This window comes from Mixophyes fleayi, chromosome 10, assembly GCF_038048845.1.
Source record: "Mixophyes fleayi isolate aMixFle1 chromosome 10, aMixFle1.hap1, whole genome shotgun sequence".
NCBI lineage: Eukaryota > Metazoa > Chordata > Amphibia > Anura > Limnodynastidae > Mixophyes > Mixophyes fleayi.
In genome coordinates this window covers 62,324,736-62,345,989 of record NC_134411.1, presented here as the reverse complement: position 1 = coordinate 62,345,989, position 21,254 = coordinate 62,324,736, and the positions used below count along the sequence as shown (strand labels likewise).

At 37.4% G+C, this 21,254-nt stretch overlaps 1 protein-coding gene across 1 annotated transcript in view; it reads right to left on the bottom strand.

Moving 5' to 3' along the window:
- SLC6A2 (solute carrier family 6 member 2) overlaps window positions 1-21,254 on the bottom strand; it is a 548,687-nt gene that overhangs the window by 94,832 nt on the left and 432,601 nt on the right. The window contains exons 9-10 of the mRNA XM_075188836.1: window positions 16,817-16,945; window positions 8,584-8,683 (exon numbers count right to left, since the gene is read on the bottom strand). Of these exons, the coding sequence (XP_075044937.1) occupies window positions 8,584-8,683; window positions 16,817-16,945 (229 nt within the window). The remainder of the gene's footprint in view (window positions 1-8,583; window positions 8,684-16,816; window positions 16,946-21,254) is intronic.

Sequence of the window (21,254 nt, the reverse complement as noted above, 5' to 3'; positions counted from 1 at the left end):
TCAGCTGGTAAAGAGTTCCAATTAGGATAATGAGTATAAGAGGAACGCCCTGGATAGGTGGTTTTTCATTGTGAGCTGGACTTTACACAGTGTTCTTGTATTTTTTCCTTCTCATCTACTCATTGTGAGCTGGACTTTACCCAAAGTTTTGCTGTATTTTTCCTCTGAAGAAATTACTGTGTAGGTAATGAAACACGTCAGTTAAAGATTTACACTCTTTTCCACAAAATAGGAAATTTATTTTATTTTTATTAATTTTAATGAATGACCGTGACCCTAAGAAAAAAATCACTTTGCAGAAAGCTTGTAAGGAGTTCTTATAACATAATTTCAGACATCAATTGCATGGAAAAGGCCCAAATATTCTTTGTATTGTGCACATATTTGAAGGAAACTGAACATCTCATCTGCCGACTGGAACAGTATCCATGACTTGCCGAAGCAAGCGCCCGGACGGATTAACTGCATGTCAGTTAATTCAGGTTCTTCATTAATGTGCAATATCTAATTGGAACTAGAATATTATATCCTATTTAAATACTTTGGATCACTCATCACAAAAGGTGCACCTTTGGATAATATTGAAAGACTTTATTTTATCTATTGACATTAGCACGCCACAACTTTCCCTAAGAGTCTCTACATGTCATTTTCTTAGTTGATGAACTCTGATTAGTGATCTTGAAGATTACAAAATGAAATGAGTTCTTGAGTTTTATCATTTTTCAAAGTTATTAGAACAGCGCTGTTTCATAACTTACACTTGTGTTTGTTTTTATCATCTTGAGATCACATTTAGTCATTTTTTTATATGTGTGTTATATGTGTATTTTTAAGATACTCTTTTATCTATTTAGATGCATTATTGTTTATATATAAACAATATTGCAACCCGCGCCCCCTCTTTGATGCTGTCAATTTCTCTGTCCTCTCTCATCAACTGACCCTTCTTCAATCACTCATACTTTGCCATGTTACTTTAAGCACAAAATTGACAACATCCACCACAAAATCTCCTCTTGCAAGACCTACCCCGAGGACACCCCCTTCCGTCTCCCAACCTCACCTCTTTCTCTCCTGTAACCGATTTCAAGATCCTCACTTAACTCTCTTCCTCTTCACACACATTGTGCCCGTCAAACCTGTTTCCTCCAAACTCCTCCACTCCCTCTCCATCATTGTTTGCCTGCACCTTGCTCACATGTTTCATCTTCCCCTATCCACCTTCAAGCCTGCTCTTATTTTCCCCATTCGCAAAAAACCCTATCTTGACCCTTAGTCTCTCTCCAACTACCACCCGATTTCTCTGCTCCCCTCTGCTTCCAAAATTCTTGAAATTCTTGTATTGAACCTCTTGACCCACTTTGTCCTCTCCGATTATCATTAACAAATTAACAGTCTGGGTTCTGCCCTCTTCACTCTACCAAAACTTCCCTCACCAAAGTAAGGGAAGTTTTGGTAGAGTGAAGAGGGCAGTGATCTACTTGTAGCCAAGTCAAAAGCTCACTTCTCATGATCCATGACCTTTCTAACACTTTCAACACTGTCCTCACTGTCACTCACTTCTCATTGACACCCTTCATTTCTTTGGATGCATGCCTGTCACGTGCCGTGGCGGTACTCATAGCCTCCGCGGCTCGCTTCCTGCCTGCCCCAGCGTCCCGGCCGTCACCATGACGACCGGGACGTCACTTCCTTCTAACTCCCGACCGTTGCTGAGGCAACGGCCGGACGCCCAGCACTGTAGCGCCGCGTCCCGGCAACAGGGGACAGCTGGGCGCGTGCGCAGGAAGATCTAATAGCCTGCTGGCTATTAGACTGTGATTTATTCATTAATCAGCTCCTGGAAGTATTTTCAGAGCAAGACTCTGATTGTCTCATCTGTACATTTAAGGCAGTGAGGTCTGGAGCCTCACTGCCGGTTATAGCGTTCTGTCCTCAGTCCTGCTGCCTGCTTGTACTATTCGTTTTGGTTCCTGCTACCTTAGATTTGACTACCCATGTTTGACCGCTGCTTGTTATTGGACCTGTGACCCTTCTCTTCTGACCTTGACCTTTGCCTAGAATTCGGATTTTGCTTCTCTGCCTGTGAGTTTGACCCTTCGCTTGCCCTTGGACATTGCATCTGTGCCTGTGACCTTTTGACCTTGGATTCTTCTTATACTACAGTCCACCAATCACTCCACTTCTGGGAAACTCCTTTAAGTCAGTATACGCTACTCGACCCTCGGTCGGCCCGCAGCCCAGTCTGTCCCCACCACTAGGGGCTCCAGCGAACACCTGGCCTTCTGAGTAGTTCCCGAGTTTCACTGTACTGACTTGGGAGTTCCTAACAATGCCTCTCCTGAATTGCCTCCTATATCACAGGTGACTCCTACTAATTCTTGCTTCTCTCCTCTTCATGCTGCTAATGTTTTTCCCCAGGGCTCTGTTCTTGGCTCCCTACTGTTCTCTATTTACACCTCCTCTTTCTGTGAAATCATTCCATCTTTCTGTGTGTCAAAATGCTTCCCTAACATCACCGCCTGAGTGACCCAATACTTTTTTTAAACTCCAAACAAAACTTATCATTTTTATTTTAAACTCAGCCCACTTTCTTATATTGAATAGAGACTTAACTGTGCTTTTAACAGTAGTTTTTTCAATTAATTTACCAACATGGATTAGTTGGTATGTGAATAGAAAGTGGATTTAAGTCAACAGAATGTGTTAATATGATTGGCTTTGTTATAATACATGCTAGCTATGCACCACAAATATTTCAGATATTTCAAAGAACTAGTTGACTTTGGGACTATTATACTACCCAGATCTACCCCATTTCCATAGCTCTTACTGTGCCTCCAGTGGATCTCTTAAACTAGGGACATTTGTAAATGTATCTTGTGCTAGATAATGAATTTATTAAATTCCAAAGACGTAGGGCCTGATTCATTAAGGATCTTAAATTAAGAAACTTCTTATTTAAGTCTCCTGGACAAAACCATGTTACAATGCAAGGGGTGCAAATTAGTTTTCCGTTTTGTACATAAGTTAAATACTGACTGTTTTTTCATGTAGCACACAAATATCAACTTTAAATTTCAGTGTACAAATAAGCTATCAAGTATTTGTGTGCTTCATGAAAAAACAGTCAGTATTTAACTTATGTGCAAAACAGAAAACTAGTTTGCACCCCTTGCATTGTAACATGGTTTTGTCCAGGAGACTTAAATAAGAAACTTCTTAATTTAAGATCCTTAATGAATCAGGCCCTTAATGCTTAATTACACAACCATGTACCATACATCCCAATTCTAGGTGCCTACCCTGCGGACAGTTGGGAAGTGTGTCCCACCCACGTGGATCTGCCACTAAACATGTGGTAATGTGGAAGTGTTCTGAGTGTATTGGAGAGTCAGTGAGGTAGACATAGCACTTCAGCGGTACAATGCATGCCCCCAAGCAATGTGGCATACTCCGACGTTACAGAGGCACAACCACAGCATTTCACAACCAGGTCCATTTTTGGGAGGCATGCAACAACAAATGACAAAGTTAAACTATTTGGAGGCATGTCCTTTCCCAATGGTTTTCACAAAGGATGAAATAATGCTGTATAATGTTTTGTGTAATATTACCAATACATACATCGGTAGATAAGTGGCTTAAGAATATAAAACAGAGAATTGTCTAAATGGAACTTATTCGGTATTCAGACTGGGTTACAATTCTTATTATGGTGGTTTAATGCAGTGATCAATATTGGGCTGTATACATTTTAGCATGTGTATGTTATGACCTGATAGAACACTAACACCTGATGCCAAGATTTACAGATAGCACTAAACTATGTCATATTATAAACATGGTAGTGGATAGTATGTTGCTGTAAAAGGATTTGTACAAACTGGAAAGTTGGACAGAGAAATAGTAGATGCACGAGTAGACCATAGAAATAGTTGTGGTAAATTACTTTATCAAAACAGTACTGGATAGGTCAAGTAGGTATCCAACAGAGGTGGTAGAGGCTAATCTAATAAAATAATTTAAATATGCTTAGAAATTAGGGATTTAGAAAAATATTGGAAACTATATGGGCCAAATGGTTCCTATGTGCCGTTATATTCTATGTTTCTGAATTTGATATCATAATAGCCTAAATATTTTCACTTTATAAAATTACATGAAATTCCATAAACTAAAAGACCCTACGGTTTAACAATTCCAAATAAGGTTTCACGCCATGATAGTGCTGAATCTGCAGCTAACCACAGAATGTGATGGCATACCATGCCTGTAGTGTGCCAGGAACACATCCATTAAAGCTTCTGCCTTAATCGTCGTAATTTCATTGCTTTTTGAAGTTTGAGTGGAAGAGCTTCAATGAAAATTTATATAAAAGTGGCATGGAAAATGTAAGTGAATGAAATTTGATAGCTTTACAATAAAGACAGCAGAAAAAGTGTTGGTATGGCATACCAACGTATACCAGACCACTTCGAACACTGGGCCTGATTCAATAAGGAAAGTAAAGCAAAAAAAATGAGTAGCTTGGCACCTGGACAAACCCATGTTGCATTGAAGGGGGAGGTAAATTGAAAATATGGGGACAAATTTATAATTGGGATAGGGCATGGCCTAGATCAAATGTCAGTGTAAGAATAAAGTATCAAGTATTGGTATACTCTATGAAAAAGCAGTCAGTATTTTCCTTGTGTGCAAAACAATTAACTAATTTGCAACATGACAATTACAACATGATTTTGCCAAGGTGCAAAGTTACTGATTTCTTTGCTCTACAGTCCTTAATGAATCAGGCCCACTGTTAATATATATATATATATATATATATATATATATATATATATATATATATATATATCTATCGTAATCACCACCAATTATTTATATAGCACCACTAATTCCGCAGCGCTGAGAACTCACCCACATCAGTCCCTGCCCCATTGGAGCTTACAGTCTAAATTTCCTAACACACACACACACACACACAAACAAACAGACGTACAGAGAGAGAGAGACAGACTAGGGTTAATTTTGATAGCAGCCAATTAACCTACTAGTATGGTTTTGGATATATATATATATATATATATATATATATACATACACACACCGACATATATATGTATATATATAGATAAATATGTATATAGACATATATATACCTATATATATATATATATATATATACATATACATATACGTATGTATATATACATATAGATATATACATATATATACATATACATATAGATATTTACATATATATGCAAATACATATATATATACATATATAAATACACAGATAATTACATATATATTTTTTTTTATTGATTTAGTGTGAGTGCGCATGTTATATCATTTGCTAATTAAATACCTGATTTTTTTTTAAATGGTACATTATCTTGTTTCCCCATATCTGATGAGTGGAGGAGAGATGTTGTGACTGGTGTATGACTGAGGAGCAGACATACAGATGTGCTGACTATAGCTAGGTACACACTACAGAAATTTCAACCAACTTTTTATGCCGAGCGATTTTACATGCGATCGATGGTCCGATCGCTCAGTCCGTGGACTGCATACACACTAGCCTTGTTTAGGATGATAAAGGGAAGAGCGGACGTCCCTTTAGCGACTTTTTACAGCCATGTTGTCGTGAGCAATGATTTTAATTTCGTACACACTGAAGCGACATTTGTGGGAAATGTGACGAGATACCAAAGACATTAGCATAAAGGGGCAGAGCTTTCGCTATAGTTAACACCCAAAGCTGCATAAAAAGAGAAGGCAACACTGACTCTTCATTCATTCATATAAAATAGAAGTTTAGTAACATACATAAAATTTAGAAAAACATTTAACTGCTCAAGCGCAATGCAATGATTATTCCCTAATAATAAAATCCCTTTGTATGTAATGGAATGCTCCATTCTCGGCGTGCATCATAGCTGATTGGTCCACAGCAGAAACGAACGCCCATGTCTGAGTGTATAAAATGATGGAGGAACCTGTTTGGTGCCGAGGAGTGTGAGAAGATGCCGAGTGAGCAAGTGTTAGTGGGTGTTAAGTTTGAGGAGAAGGTGTCAGTGGGGGTTGCGGGTGAGGGGAAGGTGTCAGTGGGGGTTGCAGCTATGGAGACGGAGACAGAGTCAGAGATGGTGCTGGAAGGGCCAAAAAATGTTGGAAAAGTTAAGGTGGGGGATGTAGATGCTCAAAAAGAGCAAAGAGCAAAGCCAATGAGCCCAAGAGAGGTGGAGATGATGGTAAACGTACTGGACCAGGACGACAACGACATTAAAAAAGGTCAGTAGCACATGTAGTGTACCTGCTTGAAGGACTTTATTTCATTCTAGTGTCACATAAAGCAATGTAAACGCCTAATTTGTAACCTAATTTTTTTAATGTCAGAATGAAGAATTAACGGTGAGAAGGCCTGTTTAGATAACACTCTTACCATTAATGTTACACCTGTTAGCAAACAAGAAAAAATTGAAAAAGAAAAATATACAAAAGAAGTTCGACACAAAGGTATTTCAGTGAACATGTGTAGATAGCTAAATGCTTTGGGCACATACCTGGACCATTATAATAACCAAAATGGCGCCTGTTTTCTAGAATGTATGGAGGTTAAGCCCACTATTATTGCGATTTCGCCACAGGGACCAAAATATAAACTGATCTCGAGCAGTGTGCAAGGTTTGAAAATGAGAGTATTTATGTCGTTGAATATAAATTACAGATATAGAAGTTAAATGGTAAACATTTTTTTATTTCCTTGTATCGTAGATAAAGAAATCAAAGGGACTAAAAACCCAAGCGGCATCAAGACCTGTTCTGCCACAAACCAGTAGCACCTTTAAAAATACTAAATACTAAAAATAATACTCTGCAGTACTCTGCACTCTGATTGGTATGGGCGCGCTCACGTCTCATGCGGATCTTTCAGACATCTGTGTGTGTAAAAAATTTTGTACCTTTTTTTCCTACAATAAAAATGTTGCATGAACACTGTGTGGTTTATTCTGGGTATTTCACAATTATAAGTTAATAAAGGTTAATATAACTTTAATATTTTATAAAGGTTAAAGTTTATAAAAAGTAAATATGAATACATTGCCAACATAGACGCAAAGGGTAATAACACACGTGCTTTATACACGTGTAATGGTCTGCAGCCAGACAGGTGCAATACACATCGATTCAAAACACAAGTCAGTGATACCGCACCACGTGGGACTGGGACAGACATCAGAAAATTTACATACACACGCCCCCCAGGTCGAGGAAGTATCGGAGAATTGTCGTGGATCGGACGTAAGTTTATACACACTACACAACGGAAACGAGATTGGAACGAAAATATTAAACAGTACGACCAACCAAATGAGGCGACAATCGTCCATTTGGGCAGACTTTCGATCATTGTGTCACTACACACACTGCTGATTAAGCCAATTATTGGACGAAAACCGTGTAGTGTGTACCTAGCTTATGCTGGTTTTCGGAGAAAGATCGTGATGCCTGAAATGCTGGTTATATTTTACTGATAAGCGGTTATAGAGATAAGCGGTTTCCTGCTTCTGAATAAGAACAATTTATACAGATAAGCTATTTATTATTATTTCTCTGGTGTGTTTACATATGGTGATGGGTTATCACTAACACACACTAGTTCTCTGTTTTTTCTGTTTTTCTATCCTTTCTATGCATACAAGACTGGACTTATAATATTGGTCCTAGAGGACTATTCAGAAACTTGAGATACTATTTTACTATGGACTATATATATATCCACTGAACTTTGGTTAACCATCCAATATTATCACACCATTGTGCGCCGATTCCTGTATTATACCTATCTATTCACTCTGGACTTACCAACCATTTTAAGGAAGGCTGCCTCCATATGTGGAAGAGGTGGACTTTTCAGCATATTATACTCACACATCACTGTTGTGAGCGCCATTTGTTTATTGTTGTATATTTATATATATATATATATATATATATATATATATATATATATATATATATATGCTCTGTCTGTTTGCTGTGAGGAGGACATTTCAAACTATGCAAGAAGATTGTCTTTGTATATTTACAGCTCTACACAATATGTCTGGAGGTACCGTGGTATTTAGTTTAAATGATTGGATAATTCACTGATTTCGACTATCTTTGTTATGATAATGACAGTGAATATATGAGGATCTCAGGACTACAAACAGATAAGCTATAAAGTTTTTATTTCTGGTACGCATATATATCTTTGGACGGGTCTGGTGCACATGGTGCTAGCACAAAGCTCTCCACTTCTGTCTTATATGTTTTTATGATCACCTCGCCTCTGAGGTTGCTAGAAGATTGGGACTTAATTAACTAAATACACACATTATGTTCCATTTTGGTACGCACAATTGGCCATCAAGTAATGCGATCATTTTAATAATACTACACTATTGGCGCCCTATCCCTTTGCTTTTGCCTATATATATATATATATATATATATATATATATATATGACATAGTCTGAAAAAAGACATATTTTGCTACTGTACATGCATATTATACATACCATAAAACCATGATACTCCTATGGCCTCTATTAAAACAGCAAACAAAATTGATGTTCCTGCAGCAAATGTATCCAGGAGTGTGAGTACGTAGATTCCACCCTGTCATTGAATGTAAAAAATATATATTAATTAAGCAATAAATCTGTGTAAATATGCAATTGGTACTGTAAATGTATAACTTGTTTAAACAGTTTTTCTTAAATTGTCTTCAGGCAAGCCCAAACCATCCAGAATTCTAGCGCAATTTTGTTTATCTACATAAGCATGAATAAATGCATTATGTTTATCACCTTTTGGTGATAAGTTCATACATATTACATAATTCTTGTGACTGGTTTGAGACTAACCAAACCAGGTAAAGACAGGAGCATGCTCATCTATGGTAAATCTACTGTTATAGAAAATTATTATTACAGTTTTGTGTCTAAATCCATATCTAAAAATGCATCACCTGGACTACTAAACATCAGGGAAATTAAAGAACCAGGTAGGACGATGAGCTTGTCATATTGCACTTATTCAATATCTATCATGTAAGCATCATCTACATCAGATGCTGAAATAAACTCATAATAAACCATGTATTAGTTGCTAGATAGCTAACCATTGACCCGGAAATTACTCACACAAACTAATATACTATAGGATAGGAAAAATGTGGATTGTAAAACAATCACCTGAAACTATTTTTTCTGCTATTTCCCATAAATGGAACATTTTATGTTAACCGTATATAACGATGTCGGTTATTTAATTAAGTTATTGTTAGAAGGAAAAACGGCAATGAAGTTTTTTTTAATTCAGTTTGCAAATTTTTCTTTGCAACCTCTATCTTCAAAAATAACCCTTTGATGATACACCATATTTTGCAACATGTATACAAATGTTTGTCAAGACACACCAGTAAATGTAGTTTGCAGTTTATAAAGCTGTTGTGCAACTTATTTATTAAATTAAATTGCACTGTGAAAAATAATTAACTGTATTCCCCATGTGGCCAAACTGCCCTTTAACAAATTTTGATCAACGTTTTTTAATACATGCGATAGATCCAGTTAAATCTGGATCTCATTAGGCAGTGTGAATTAAATGTGTAATCGGAATTATGTTTTCTCTCCAAATAAAGTTCCTTAGCAACACATTCGTCAATTAACATTTTAGAAATTGTGTCTGCAAGCCAAAATTAAATATAAATATTTTATAAATACCTATAAACAGGCTCACATAAAAAATGGGTAATTATCAGGGGCGCACGGAGGATTGTCGGGGGAAGGGGGGTTTCTCCCCGCCGACCCAAAAACAAAAAAACAAAACCGAGAGAGAGCTGCTGCGCATGCGTTTCGCCAGCGCTGTCCTATACAGCAGCCGCGGCGCTGTCTAAGAAACGTCTGCGGCGGTGCTGTATACAATACAGCACCGCCGCGGACGCTTCTTTGACAGCGCCGCGGCTGCTGTATAGGACAGTGGCCACTTAGTTAGCGCAGGGGGGGGGTTTCTAGAGACTCAGAAACCCCCCCCTGCGTGCGCCACTGATTATAAAGGAAAGGTGACACCTTGGTTTTGAGTAAATAAAGTTAAGCAAAAAATTGAGTAAATTTTCTGTGTAAAACCATTTTACAATGCTAGGGGTGCAAATTAGTTGATTATTTTGCATGTAATGAAAATACTGGCTGTTATTTTTCATATAGCACACAAATACTTGATAGTTTTATTTGTACACTGAAATTGAAAGTTAATCTAGGACATGCCCTACCCAAACTATAAATCCGTCCCCACATTTTAAATTTACTTCCCCTCCAATGCAACATGGTTTTGCTCAGGTGAAAACTTACTCTTTTTTTCATGCTTTGCTCTCCTTTAATGACTCAGGCTCTGTATGTCTGCATACATACCATACCGCATACCGAGTTTGTGACTGTGTCCTCCGGGAGGACAGGTCATGTGACAGGGGAAGGAGGGGGCGTGGCTATGGTGACAGAAAGGCATCACCACGCCCCCTCTACGCAATGTCTAAATTCACAGCATTAAATCGCGTGGCGGGGGGGCTTAATGATGTGATTAAGCCCTGCCCCCCGAAATTCAATGCCGTGAATTTTGGCATTTTTTAGGATCTAGGAGGGGTGCCTACTCTTTTGGGAGTGCGGGAAGATTCCCAGAGATTCGGGAACCTCCCAGAAATTCCAGGAGAGTAGGAAAGTATGGTACATATTGGTGTTACAATACTCATTTTAAGTTGTGTGTGCATGTTAAGCACATATAAACAGATATCAAAAGAAAAATCATAGTACCAAATAATAAATATTTGCATTTTAGTGCACATTTATTTTGCAATGTAGTGCATTTTTAATGCTTCTTGTTCTTGATATTATGTAATAATACCCAAGACACACATTCACTTGACTTGTAACAAAGAGCCAGAGAAAATTCACATGCATTCTGCAGAATTATGAATGTGATGCATACTCTTCATGCCAGAATGTGCATTTATTAATGATAAAACATGCTGCATCTGTAACATTAAACAGATTTTCTTTAAGTAAAACAGAACTTTTCATCAAATTTGGAAAATTGACAGGATTGAAAACATTTCTGGGGCAGAATTTGACCTGAAATATTCTACCTGGAATTCCACCTATCATTTTTGTTCTGTCTACAAATCCTCTATCATTTTTGTTACACACAAAATATATTAAACCACAAGCACAACACAGAACAAAACAAATTATCACCACCATTGTCCCAGTTCTATAGTCTACAAATTATATAGAATAAGGAAATTTAAAAATACAGTGTGGAAGCTCTGAAAAAGTTTGGTAATCCAGGTGACCCATGTTAAATATAACTGAATCATCGACTGGCGGCAGGACTGAGGATGAAGTTTTTATTTGCACAGAGCACAAGCGGCCAGTAACATGTTCTATGGTCAAACAGGGTAGTAGAAGTACCAGCGAATTCAGGACATTGGGATGTCGAGACATGAAAAGGAATAAAAAAAAACCCTCATTGAAATGAATGTGTCTATTGCTGAGCGCTCCAATGGACAGAATAAGTAACTGTATTGCTTTCCTTAACAGTGCTAATTGCAAGGGACTCGGTATCTGTGTGGAAATTCTCCCTAATTACCAACTTCAGTGTAGTTCTTAAAGTACATCTGTAACAGTTCTAATACTGTTTATGCCATTAATATTTTTTATCTCAATCTACTAAATACTATTTTTTAGTACATATAACTATGTATATTTTCATATTACTTAAGAGTATATATTTTGATTAAATACAATTAAATAAATAAAACGTTTTTTATAAAAATATATTCTTGTGAGAGCCAATTCTCCCTAAAGTGTAACAGCTTATTCAAGGATCAACAAACACAAAACCAATTGGAAACTATTTTTATTCTCAAAGAGAGATAATATTCCCAGTGCTCTGTGTATCTCTGATTTCACTACTTTCTTTATCATTTGTTCCTCACACCTTTAAAATTATAAATTCATTTGGACAGGCCATATTTTTGTACAGCACTGTAAGAGAAATACTGTAAAATTTTCTAGTAAAGTGATATTTTCTCTAGTAAATGTACATTATAGAAACATCTCCTAGGTGGCACTGTTTCTTTGTCATCTATGGGTGATATAAATCATAGCTGCCTACTCTCCTGGAATGTCCGGGAGACTCCTGAGTTTATGGGAGTCCTCCCAGACTCCCGGGAGAACAGGGCTACCTTCCAATTTCCAGCAACTTCAATAGCAAATTGGTAGGGGGTGGGGCTTAGTGATGCAATTTGCACGTCATTGTGGCCCCGTCCCCTGATGTAATAGGCCAGGAAATGTGTTGTCAGTTTAGGGGGCAAGGCCAAATGACGCAATTCGCCTAGCCCCACCCCCCAATGCCCACCTCCCCCCGATCTCCTGGAGCAGAAATTGCTAAAGTAGGATATAAATAGGTAAAAATAAATAAAAATAACATAAAGAGAAATAATGGTCTCTGTACACAAAAAAAATTATGATAGTGGGAACATTTATGACAACGAAGACTAGTGGGAAATAGTGCCCCAAATTTGCTCTTACATCAAGTCCCAATTATCCCAGATCACATGGACTGGCATGAAGATTGGTGAAAACTATAAAGAACTTTATGAAGAAAGCACATGATGGTCAGAAGATTCCTACATAAGTCTCTACCAGAGTGCAAAATGAACTTTCTCCAGCGCAAATGTTAATGGGTAATAGGAATAGAGCAAATCTTCCAATACATGAAGACCTGCTTAAAGCGCATGATTCAACATTAGTCAAACTTAGCAAAGGAACAATAACAGGTGAAACAGAAGAAGTTCCATGATAGAAGGGCAAATAGTCTGTCTGACCTTAGAACAGGAGTCCAAGTCCATCTCAGAGACTCTGATAGAAACATTTGGATACAGAAAGGCACTGTGCAAGTGCAAGTAGCACCAAGATCTTATACTGTACAGACAGAGCGAGGAACAGAAGTTAAAAGGAATCGGGAAGATTTAAGACCTCAACCAATTCATGATTAAGACAACATGACTGAATATATCTCAACTGATATGGATGCTAGTCTTATTAACAAAGAACAGACTGTCTCCAGGAAAAGTTTGACATGGTTGATGATATAGAGACTTAAAGGAAACATTCACAAGCCTGAGAGGCTCATTAAAACATGCTAGTTAACATGCTTAATATACATAGATATAGATATGGATATAGATATACCCATGCTCCAGTGTTCTTTAATCCAAAAGAAGTGCAAGCAAAACAAGTTGCATCAACAATCCTTATCACATCTCAGTTACTACTATAACTTTATTTGAAAAGGCCACCAGGGAAAACAATAATTTCTGTAAGCTCTATTCAGAGGTACTTTATTGGATGCATTTTATAAAAATCTTGCAACACCCCTGATTTAAAAAGACTCTAGGGGGCATATTCAATTCCGATCCGATCCGCGGTAAAATGCGCAATACTGCCGGTAATACGGTACCGCAATAACGTTATTGCGGTACCGCGGATTAGGTTCACGCCCGTTCCGGCGCGATCCCGCGGATCGGGATCGGAATTGAATATGCCCCTAGAAATAATATGAAGGAAAATGTGATGGCCTAACTTTGAAAAGTATGCTTTGGATTTAATTTATAACATGCCTATTTAGTTCCTTCTTACCTTCTGCTGCTGTCCTGACAGTTCTATATGTAAAAAACTGTTACTAATAAATATAATACAGAAGTGGAAGTTTCTCAATCAATTTATAGGCTCATAGCAGGTGCTTGAAAGAGTGGGGTTATCCTGAAAGGAACAAACACAGAGAAAAATCGCCCAGCACACTGTTATAGCCAGCAAAGGAGCTGCCATTTCAACTTCTACATAAAAATGCAAAAGTCTCAGTTGCACACATTTGCAAATGTATGTTAAGCCACCCGCCACTGCACGGAGCTTTTGCTAATAGGGTGGTCCTAATTCTAAACAGTGAGAGTCCCATATATTTGGGCCATACATATATGTGTTTTTAAATATAGTAAAAGGTAATATGAAATTACTAACTTTAATGATAAACAATATCAATCTATTATTTATTTCCTGAGAATGACTAAATATTAAATTATTGTTAAATATTTACTTTTCTATACCACTGTACGTAAGATGTTATCTCCACCTGTTTACTTCAGGTGAATCTCTATTAAATATCAAGCTTCTTTCATGGCTTGGAAAGTACCACCCAGCACAAATAAGTGAATAGTTTTTTTTCCCCATTGCTTCTAACAGGCCTGGTTTATCAATCATCCAAGGATGTTTATCATCTATTTTTGCTACAGATCTTGATTAAAGAGATTTGCTTGCAAAACATGTGCTTCACTATCTATTGCTTTGCATTTTTGATTAAAGTTTGCTAATTAAAAGTATAAACTCTCTTTCTTAAGGAGTGTTCTCCTGATTATAAAAATGTTAACTTGTTTTTTAGAACTCCCAATTGTATTTAAAATTTGCTTAATGATAGGGTAAATAGTTATCCTGTACACTGCATAAGAAGTTTTAACAAGAATTTAGTGGGTATTATTCCTGGAGCATGATCTTCCAGAATAATCATATTCACAAACAAACACATTGGGGTAAATGTATGAACCTCCGGATTCTTCAACTCCGGCGAGTTCAGCGTCTACAGCGCTTAAATTTAAAGTGGCGCTGCCTTGTAAAAGGGAGAATTCCCTTTACAAGGTAGCGCTGCTTTAAATTTAAGCGCTGAAGACGCTGAACTCGCCGGAGTTGAAGAATCCGGAGGTCCATACATTTACCCCATTGTCTACTAACGAAACTACAAAGTCTTTGTAGCTCATCCCAGTTTGCCAGTACCCTCTTTATCTTTTAAATTAGCATTTGTTGACTTCATAATAAAAGAATTTAAATCCATTCAGACAGAAAGCCAGCTCCCCTTGTTAAAGGATTTGCTCACTAAAAACCATTGCAGGCAGGGGCTGGATGGGCTGAGGAGCATCTGCCCCCTAGGCCGGTCCCAAAGTAGGCTATCTAGGGCTAGGTCACTGGGCCACCTGCATTTTTTTCCCCTTTAAAGTGTTCCTAATATGCTGCTGAGTCGAGTCTTGCCCCCTGGGCTAACATTTGCCAGCTCTCACATGTTTGCAGGCATATACTAAAATTAAAAAAGTTACATCTCTTTATTGAACCACATCAAAATCTTCAGCCAGTAAATCCAGTAGCGTTTTCAGCTCAAACTACTCATCTATCTGCATTTCTAATATTTTCCTTGTCTCGGAAACCACATCATGTTAACCATGTTTCTTTAACCCTTTAAATGCCATCGCCACAGGACATGACTGTCCACATGTAAAATGTCACTACACAATATCATACAGCAGTAAACACAATAAAATCAATACACCTTGAATAAAAATCACACACTTAAATCAATAGCCCATACTTACAGTAAAGTACACATATATACTTCAATAAAGTACACATATACAGTATCAATAAAAAAGATAGAAGCACAGAATAAAATTATGTATATATAATCGGCAGACATAAGCCAGCTATGGCATCATGGAAAAGTGCACTTTTATATTTTCTTTTGGAAATTGAAAAGTTATTTAATTATCTGTGACAGGAAACAAACCATATATGTCCTACAATAAATAATATAACATTTCCCTGGGTAGAGTTGGATATTATCAGAAAGGTATTCACGGTAAACCCATTTCTCTCTCTCTCTCTCTCTCTCTATATATATATATATATATATATATATATTTAGTAATGATAACTATGGTACACATTTGGCACAAGCCTTGCCCAGTGAAAGGAGCTAAGAATTTCAATATTATCTACAAAGTTGCATTATTTTGTGGAATGGGAGAGTTATGGAACAGAATACTTTGCATCTGTGGCATCCTACCATGTCTGGTAACTGGTGGCTGGGAGACTAGGATCCCCTTCATTTGGGTATGCTCATGTGTTTGTACACAAAATTAGGCACTAGTACATATCTCTGTTTGCTCCTTATAAGTACTACTCTCTGGCCACACATGTAATCAAGTTTCCCAGTTTAACTCTTTGCCATTCACCTAAGAAGTAGTTAAGGACCCGAGCAACAAGTCTCTGCTCTGATAATGACTCTGTTCTCTGATATTCTGATTGTTATTGATCCAGCTATCTGTGGACATCACTCAAACCTCTGTTTCCACAGCTCTAGTTTTTTAACCTTTAAGAACCTGTTCCACCTGCTCTTTTGCTTGTCCAATCTCTGCTCTTTCATCTACCCTCACGTAGACAACATTGAATATTGGGGATAAAGTTTGGGCAATAACTGTTGGCTTCACACAGCAAACTCATAGCTCATTTGTGAAGGCCTCTCTAGAATACTAACAGTGACCATTAACCAGCATAAACCACTAGTAGAACCTATATGTGTACAAAAGTGACTGACCTCATTTCATATTGCAAAAAGCCAGAGTATAAGTTAAAAATAAATAAAACTAGTAAAATAATTTCCCAGAGGCCATCATCAGCAACATTTGTCAAGAGCATTTAAGAAAAAACTGCTATGGAAGAGAAGATAGATACTAAAATAAATATTTCTATTTTTTTCATAGCGCCTTCATATTAAATTCTGTATCTTCCAAGGATGTGTGTTTTTCGATTAAATTATAACCACTATACAAACAAATGATGAAGTAAAAGTTATGTTTAGGATTTTATTACTCACATTTGTTATACACAGCAAAGCCAATAGGAATGTAATGACAGCGACTAGGAAGGTAAAGAGTTTCCGATGTCTCTTCAGAATAACAAAATCATCTGCTAGGCCTGTGATCACTGCCTCCATACCACCCATCTGCATGGCAAAAACATAGAAATAAATGCATTTATATATTATTTTTGTATAATGACTTGGGTATCTAACTTGGGCATTAGCAAATACTGTACACCCTGTACTACTAATAGCTAGAACTACATTTGCCAATTTTTGACTGATTTCAAGTTGAGATTTAAATTTTTAGTTTTTTCCACTAAACATTAAGGAACATTTATGTATTTTTGTAATTGTACAAAATACCTTCCAACAAGACCCATTTCACTCAAGACACAGTGCTCTGCTGACACTCGTTTATCTTAACCTAACTGTATAATCAGCATCAAAGGTTGTTGTTTTTTAACATTAAAAATATGTAACATTCTTTGCAAAAAAACAAAACAATTAACTCTGTACTGCAAATAGGTATCCAAACTGCTTGAAACCCCCATTACCTGAAGAGTGCCAGACTGCATGTAATGCTGCTCATTTGTTATGTAGTGATACTGAATAGAATGATAGGGCATCCCAGGCAGCCTACAACAGATATCTATGGAAATGCTTTCAGAAAACTTTATTGTAACAATAAATATAAGCTTCATTTCATCGTTAATTTACATTTTTATTCCTGTGTGTGGTTGTGTAGGTAGGGACCCCAATGCACTGCTTTGCCCAGGGGCCCATAATGCTGTTAAGATGGCCCTGCAGGTAACTGAGACTGTCTGGTGGGAGAAACTCCCCCTATTAACTTTATAGAGTGGTGATTTCTTTTTAAAAGGGATTGTCCAAAATTGAACAACGCCTTTAATATATTCAATAACATTCAATACAGCCCAGGTTGAAAATGCCCTAACTCTTCCCATTACCTTAGTGTAGCTTTACAAAGGTAAATCCCCCTCCAAGCAAATCCTTCTGACAAAATGGCATATATCAATTCATAACTCAAACTAATCCTAAATGTTCCTTATTTGTACACCTGCAAGGGGAGCATATACAAAATACATTTTTTGCATGCATGGAAAATATTGCCTACATTTGCATAAAACACACGAATACGGCACAGCTCTATTTTTACACTGTGATTTAAAGTTGGGCATATCTCCCAACATGTCAGTCATCAGGGGGCATGGCCACGTCATGTAGCAGCCATGGTCATGTGACAATGTGTATTCCCACATGAGGGACACCCATGTCGCCGGGCAGGCAAGACAAGGGACAGAGTCCTAAAACCGGGAGAGTCCTGCTGAAATCAGAAAAGTTGGGAGGTATAAGTTGGGCTAGAATGTATAATGCTCCGAATAAATAAACATAAAAAAATGGGATAAGGCGCATATAGGACGGTAATAGAGTCAACGGGTATCTAAGTATCAAATAATGCCAGAATATCGAGACCCGTTACTTAGAGCTTGACCGCGACACGAAGCAGGAGTAGGAACTTGGCTGCGTGTTAAAGAAACCTTTATATGTACTGATCTTCTTGCAAAATGTAAGTGGACTTTTACCCTATGTTTATTAAACATTTTATTGGATTACTACACCATTGGAGAATCGATGTTTGTCTTCTTGTCTTCCGTATATATATGAATAATTCGGTGGAATTTGTGAATATTAAAGAAGACACGTCTGATGACCACTGTGAATTGCATTGAGATGATCTTGTGAATTGGACATTGGGATCCATAACACTCATTATTGTGATTAAGAACATTTTTTTATCTTGTTTCATGTTGTATGGTTTACGATATTCTGGCATTATTTGATACTTAGATACCCGTTGACTCTATTACCGTCCTATTTGCGCCTTATCCCATTTTTCTATGTTTATCTATCTGTAACTGTGGAAATCGAGTAGGTATTTCCAAGGGCAATTTAGGCTGCATTCCCTATCCTATCCCCAATTGTATAGGAGCGCAGGAGGGACTCTATATCTATAATGCTCCGAATATTGAATCTGAACCAACATGGTTTTGCAAAACTGCAACACTGCATCTTCTATTTGGATTTATTTCTAACCCTAAACAATGAACAATGCACCATTGTTGCATATGCATTTGCGTACACTATATTACCAATTTTTATACATATAAAAGTGATGGAAGTGAGTAATGTGAAAAAAATATAGAAAGTGACTATATTTATTACACAAATTACATGTAAACATATTCATTGACTAAAAGCAATTAACTACCCAAGAGGCAATCCATAAAGCTAAAGTGAGCTGAATGTTTAGCAATAAACATATAATGATATGCAGTAATAGCAGTCTGGTAATTAAAGAGGAGTTAAATTGCGGTGGAAGTCTGTGCATATCGAGTTTCACAAAGGGACAGTTTTTTTTGCAGAAGTGCGATGTTCCAGCAATACAATCTACAAGTTTCGCCTTTACTTAGCCATTCCGCACTGTATATGGAAATTTGCATTTTACAGAATTTATAGTCTATAAACAGTGCTTGAATGACAAATGTCAATTTATTGCGCATGTTGTGTGACTGCGGTAGGACTAGTAATACTTTAGAGCAAATTCTACAAACAAAGCGTATAAAATTTTGTGGCCAAATGTATAAAAAAACAAATACTCTGCTGAATAGTTTTGAAAATTTCACTCACCTCTACCTCTGGCCTGTATTTATAATCAACATGGTAATTTATGAAGTGCAAAACTGCAGGCCCACGTCACAAATGACACATTGGGATGTAATACACCTATTTTTGCATGCATGTGTCCGATTTTATATGAAGTACATATAATTAGCCTTGTGATATATTGATTTGTAGGACAAGATATTTAAATGAGATTCAAGGGGTGCAAATTCAATTTGGAAGGATGGTGCATTCCCTGTGTTGCGGGAAGAGGGGTGCAATTATTTTTTATCCCACAAAAGTAAGGTTGGCTTGGTAGGAGTGCCACTGCAGAATCCCCCGTGCTTCAGCGGGTTCCCATCGACAATGGGGTATCGCTAATATTATCGTAATAGCTCAGACCCACTCTTATTTAAAACAATTCAGAAGCGCAACTTCCTCTTTTAACAGCACAGCATCATTTCTTTCATGATGCTTAAAGGCAAGTCACGGCTTTGCTTTTCAGAAGAGAGTAGACGCTGCCTGTGTAAGAGTTCCTGGGGAGAAGATGGTGGGGTGGGTGTAGAGAAGGTAAGTGAGGGGTGTTTTAGAGGAAAGATAACCAGTAAGAAAGAGAAACAGAGAGAAGGAAGAAGAGAGAGAACCGAAAAGGTAGGATAGGTGAGTGAAGCAGAGAAGGGGGTCAGAAAATATGCATCTACCACAGAGGGCAACAAAAGACATATAGCACAAGGACCTGCATGTTCAACGGCCGACCCTGCGCAAAAGTACTTCTTTACCATGTCCTTCTAGGTGGCCAGTATCGGGCCTCAGCCTTTACTTTTAATTGGAAGCTTCTGTTCCTTCCAGGCACACTTTACATGGTAAGAACATTTGTTTGTGTAATACTATTATTTGTCCCACCTGTATAGTAGAGAGTGACAACATAATTGCAGACTATTTTTAATTATAACTACTATGCTATTCCTATATGCTGGGAAGCCTTCTGCCACTGGGATGCCACAAGACATAATAATGTAAAGCAGTACAAAACTATTGTACCGAATTCTTGGGACTTTTCATCAATTGTAGAACAATGCTTAAATTATACTAAATTATAGTTATTTATTTATTTATTTGACCCTTTTCCCTATTCTTTAAATAGTAATTTTTTAAGGTGTGCTCCTCACAGTGACTGCAATAAGAAAGACACTGTGGTTTATTGAATCTGCTGTTTTTTTGCCATCCCAACTTTATACATGTTGTTTCAAAAGCCACCTTCAATGCCTCCAGAAAAAGAAGTGTTGTGACAGACTAGACAGCTCAAATCAACATGGTGTTTGAGCTTTCTTACCTGTCAGAATGTGTACATTAAATAAACATTTAAAAAAACAAAACAAAAAAAAACATTCTCCCATTCTGTAACAGCCCAATGCTACTCAGTTAGGTCCAGTCCTATAAGGGTGGGAGAGGGAGGGTGGCTGAACAAGCTTCACCTGGATAGATATACCTATCCCAATGCTAAGTAGCACTGGAACCCTTCTATTACCTCTGTGGGTAACAAGGAAATAGTAAATACTGGTAAATTGTTTAATACATAATAAATAAATAAAAAGTCCCCCTATTATACCCCATTCATACTGCACCAAAAACCCGGGTTTTTGCAAAGGCACGCTGAAAAACCCGGGTCTTGGTGCAATATGAATAGTCCAACCACAAAATCCCGGGTCTAAAATCCCGGGACTTAGACCCGGGATTTTGCGAGGGGTAATTCCCGTGTTGGACCCCGCTC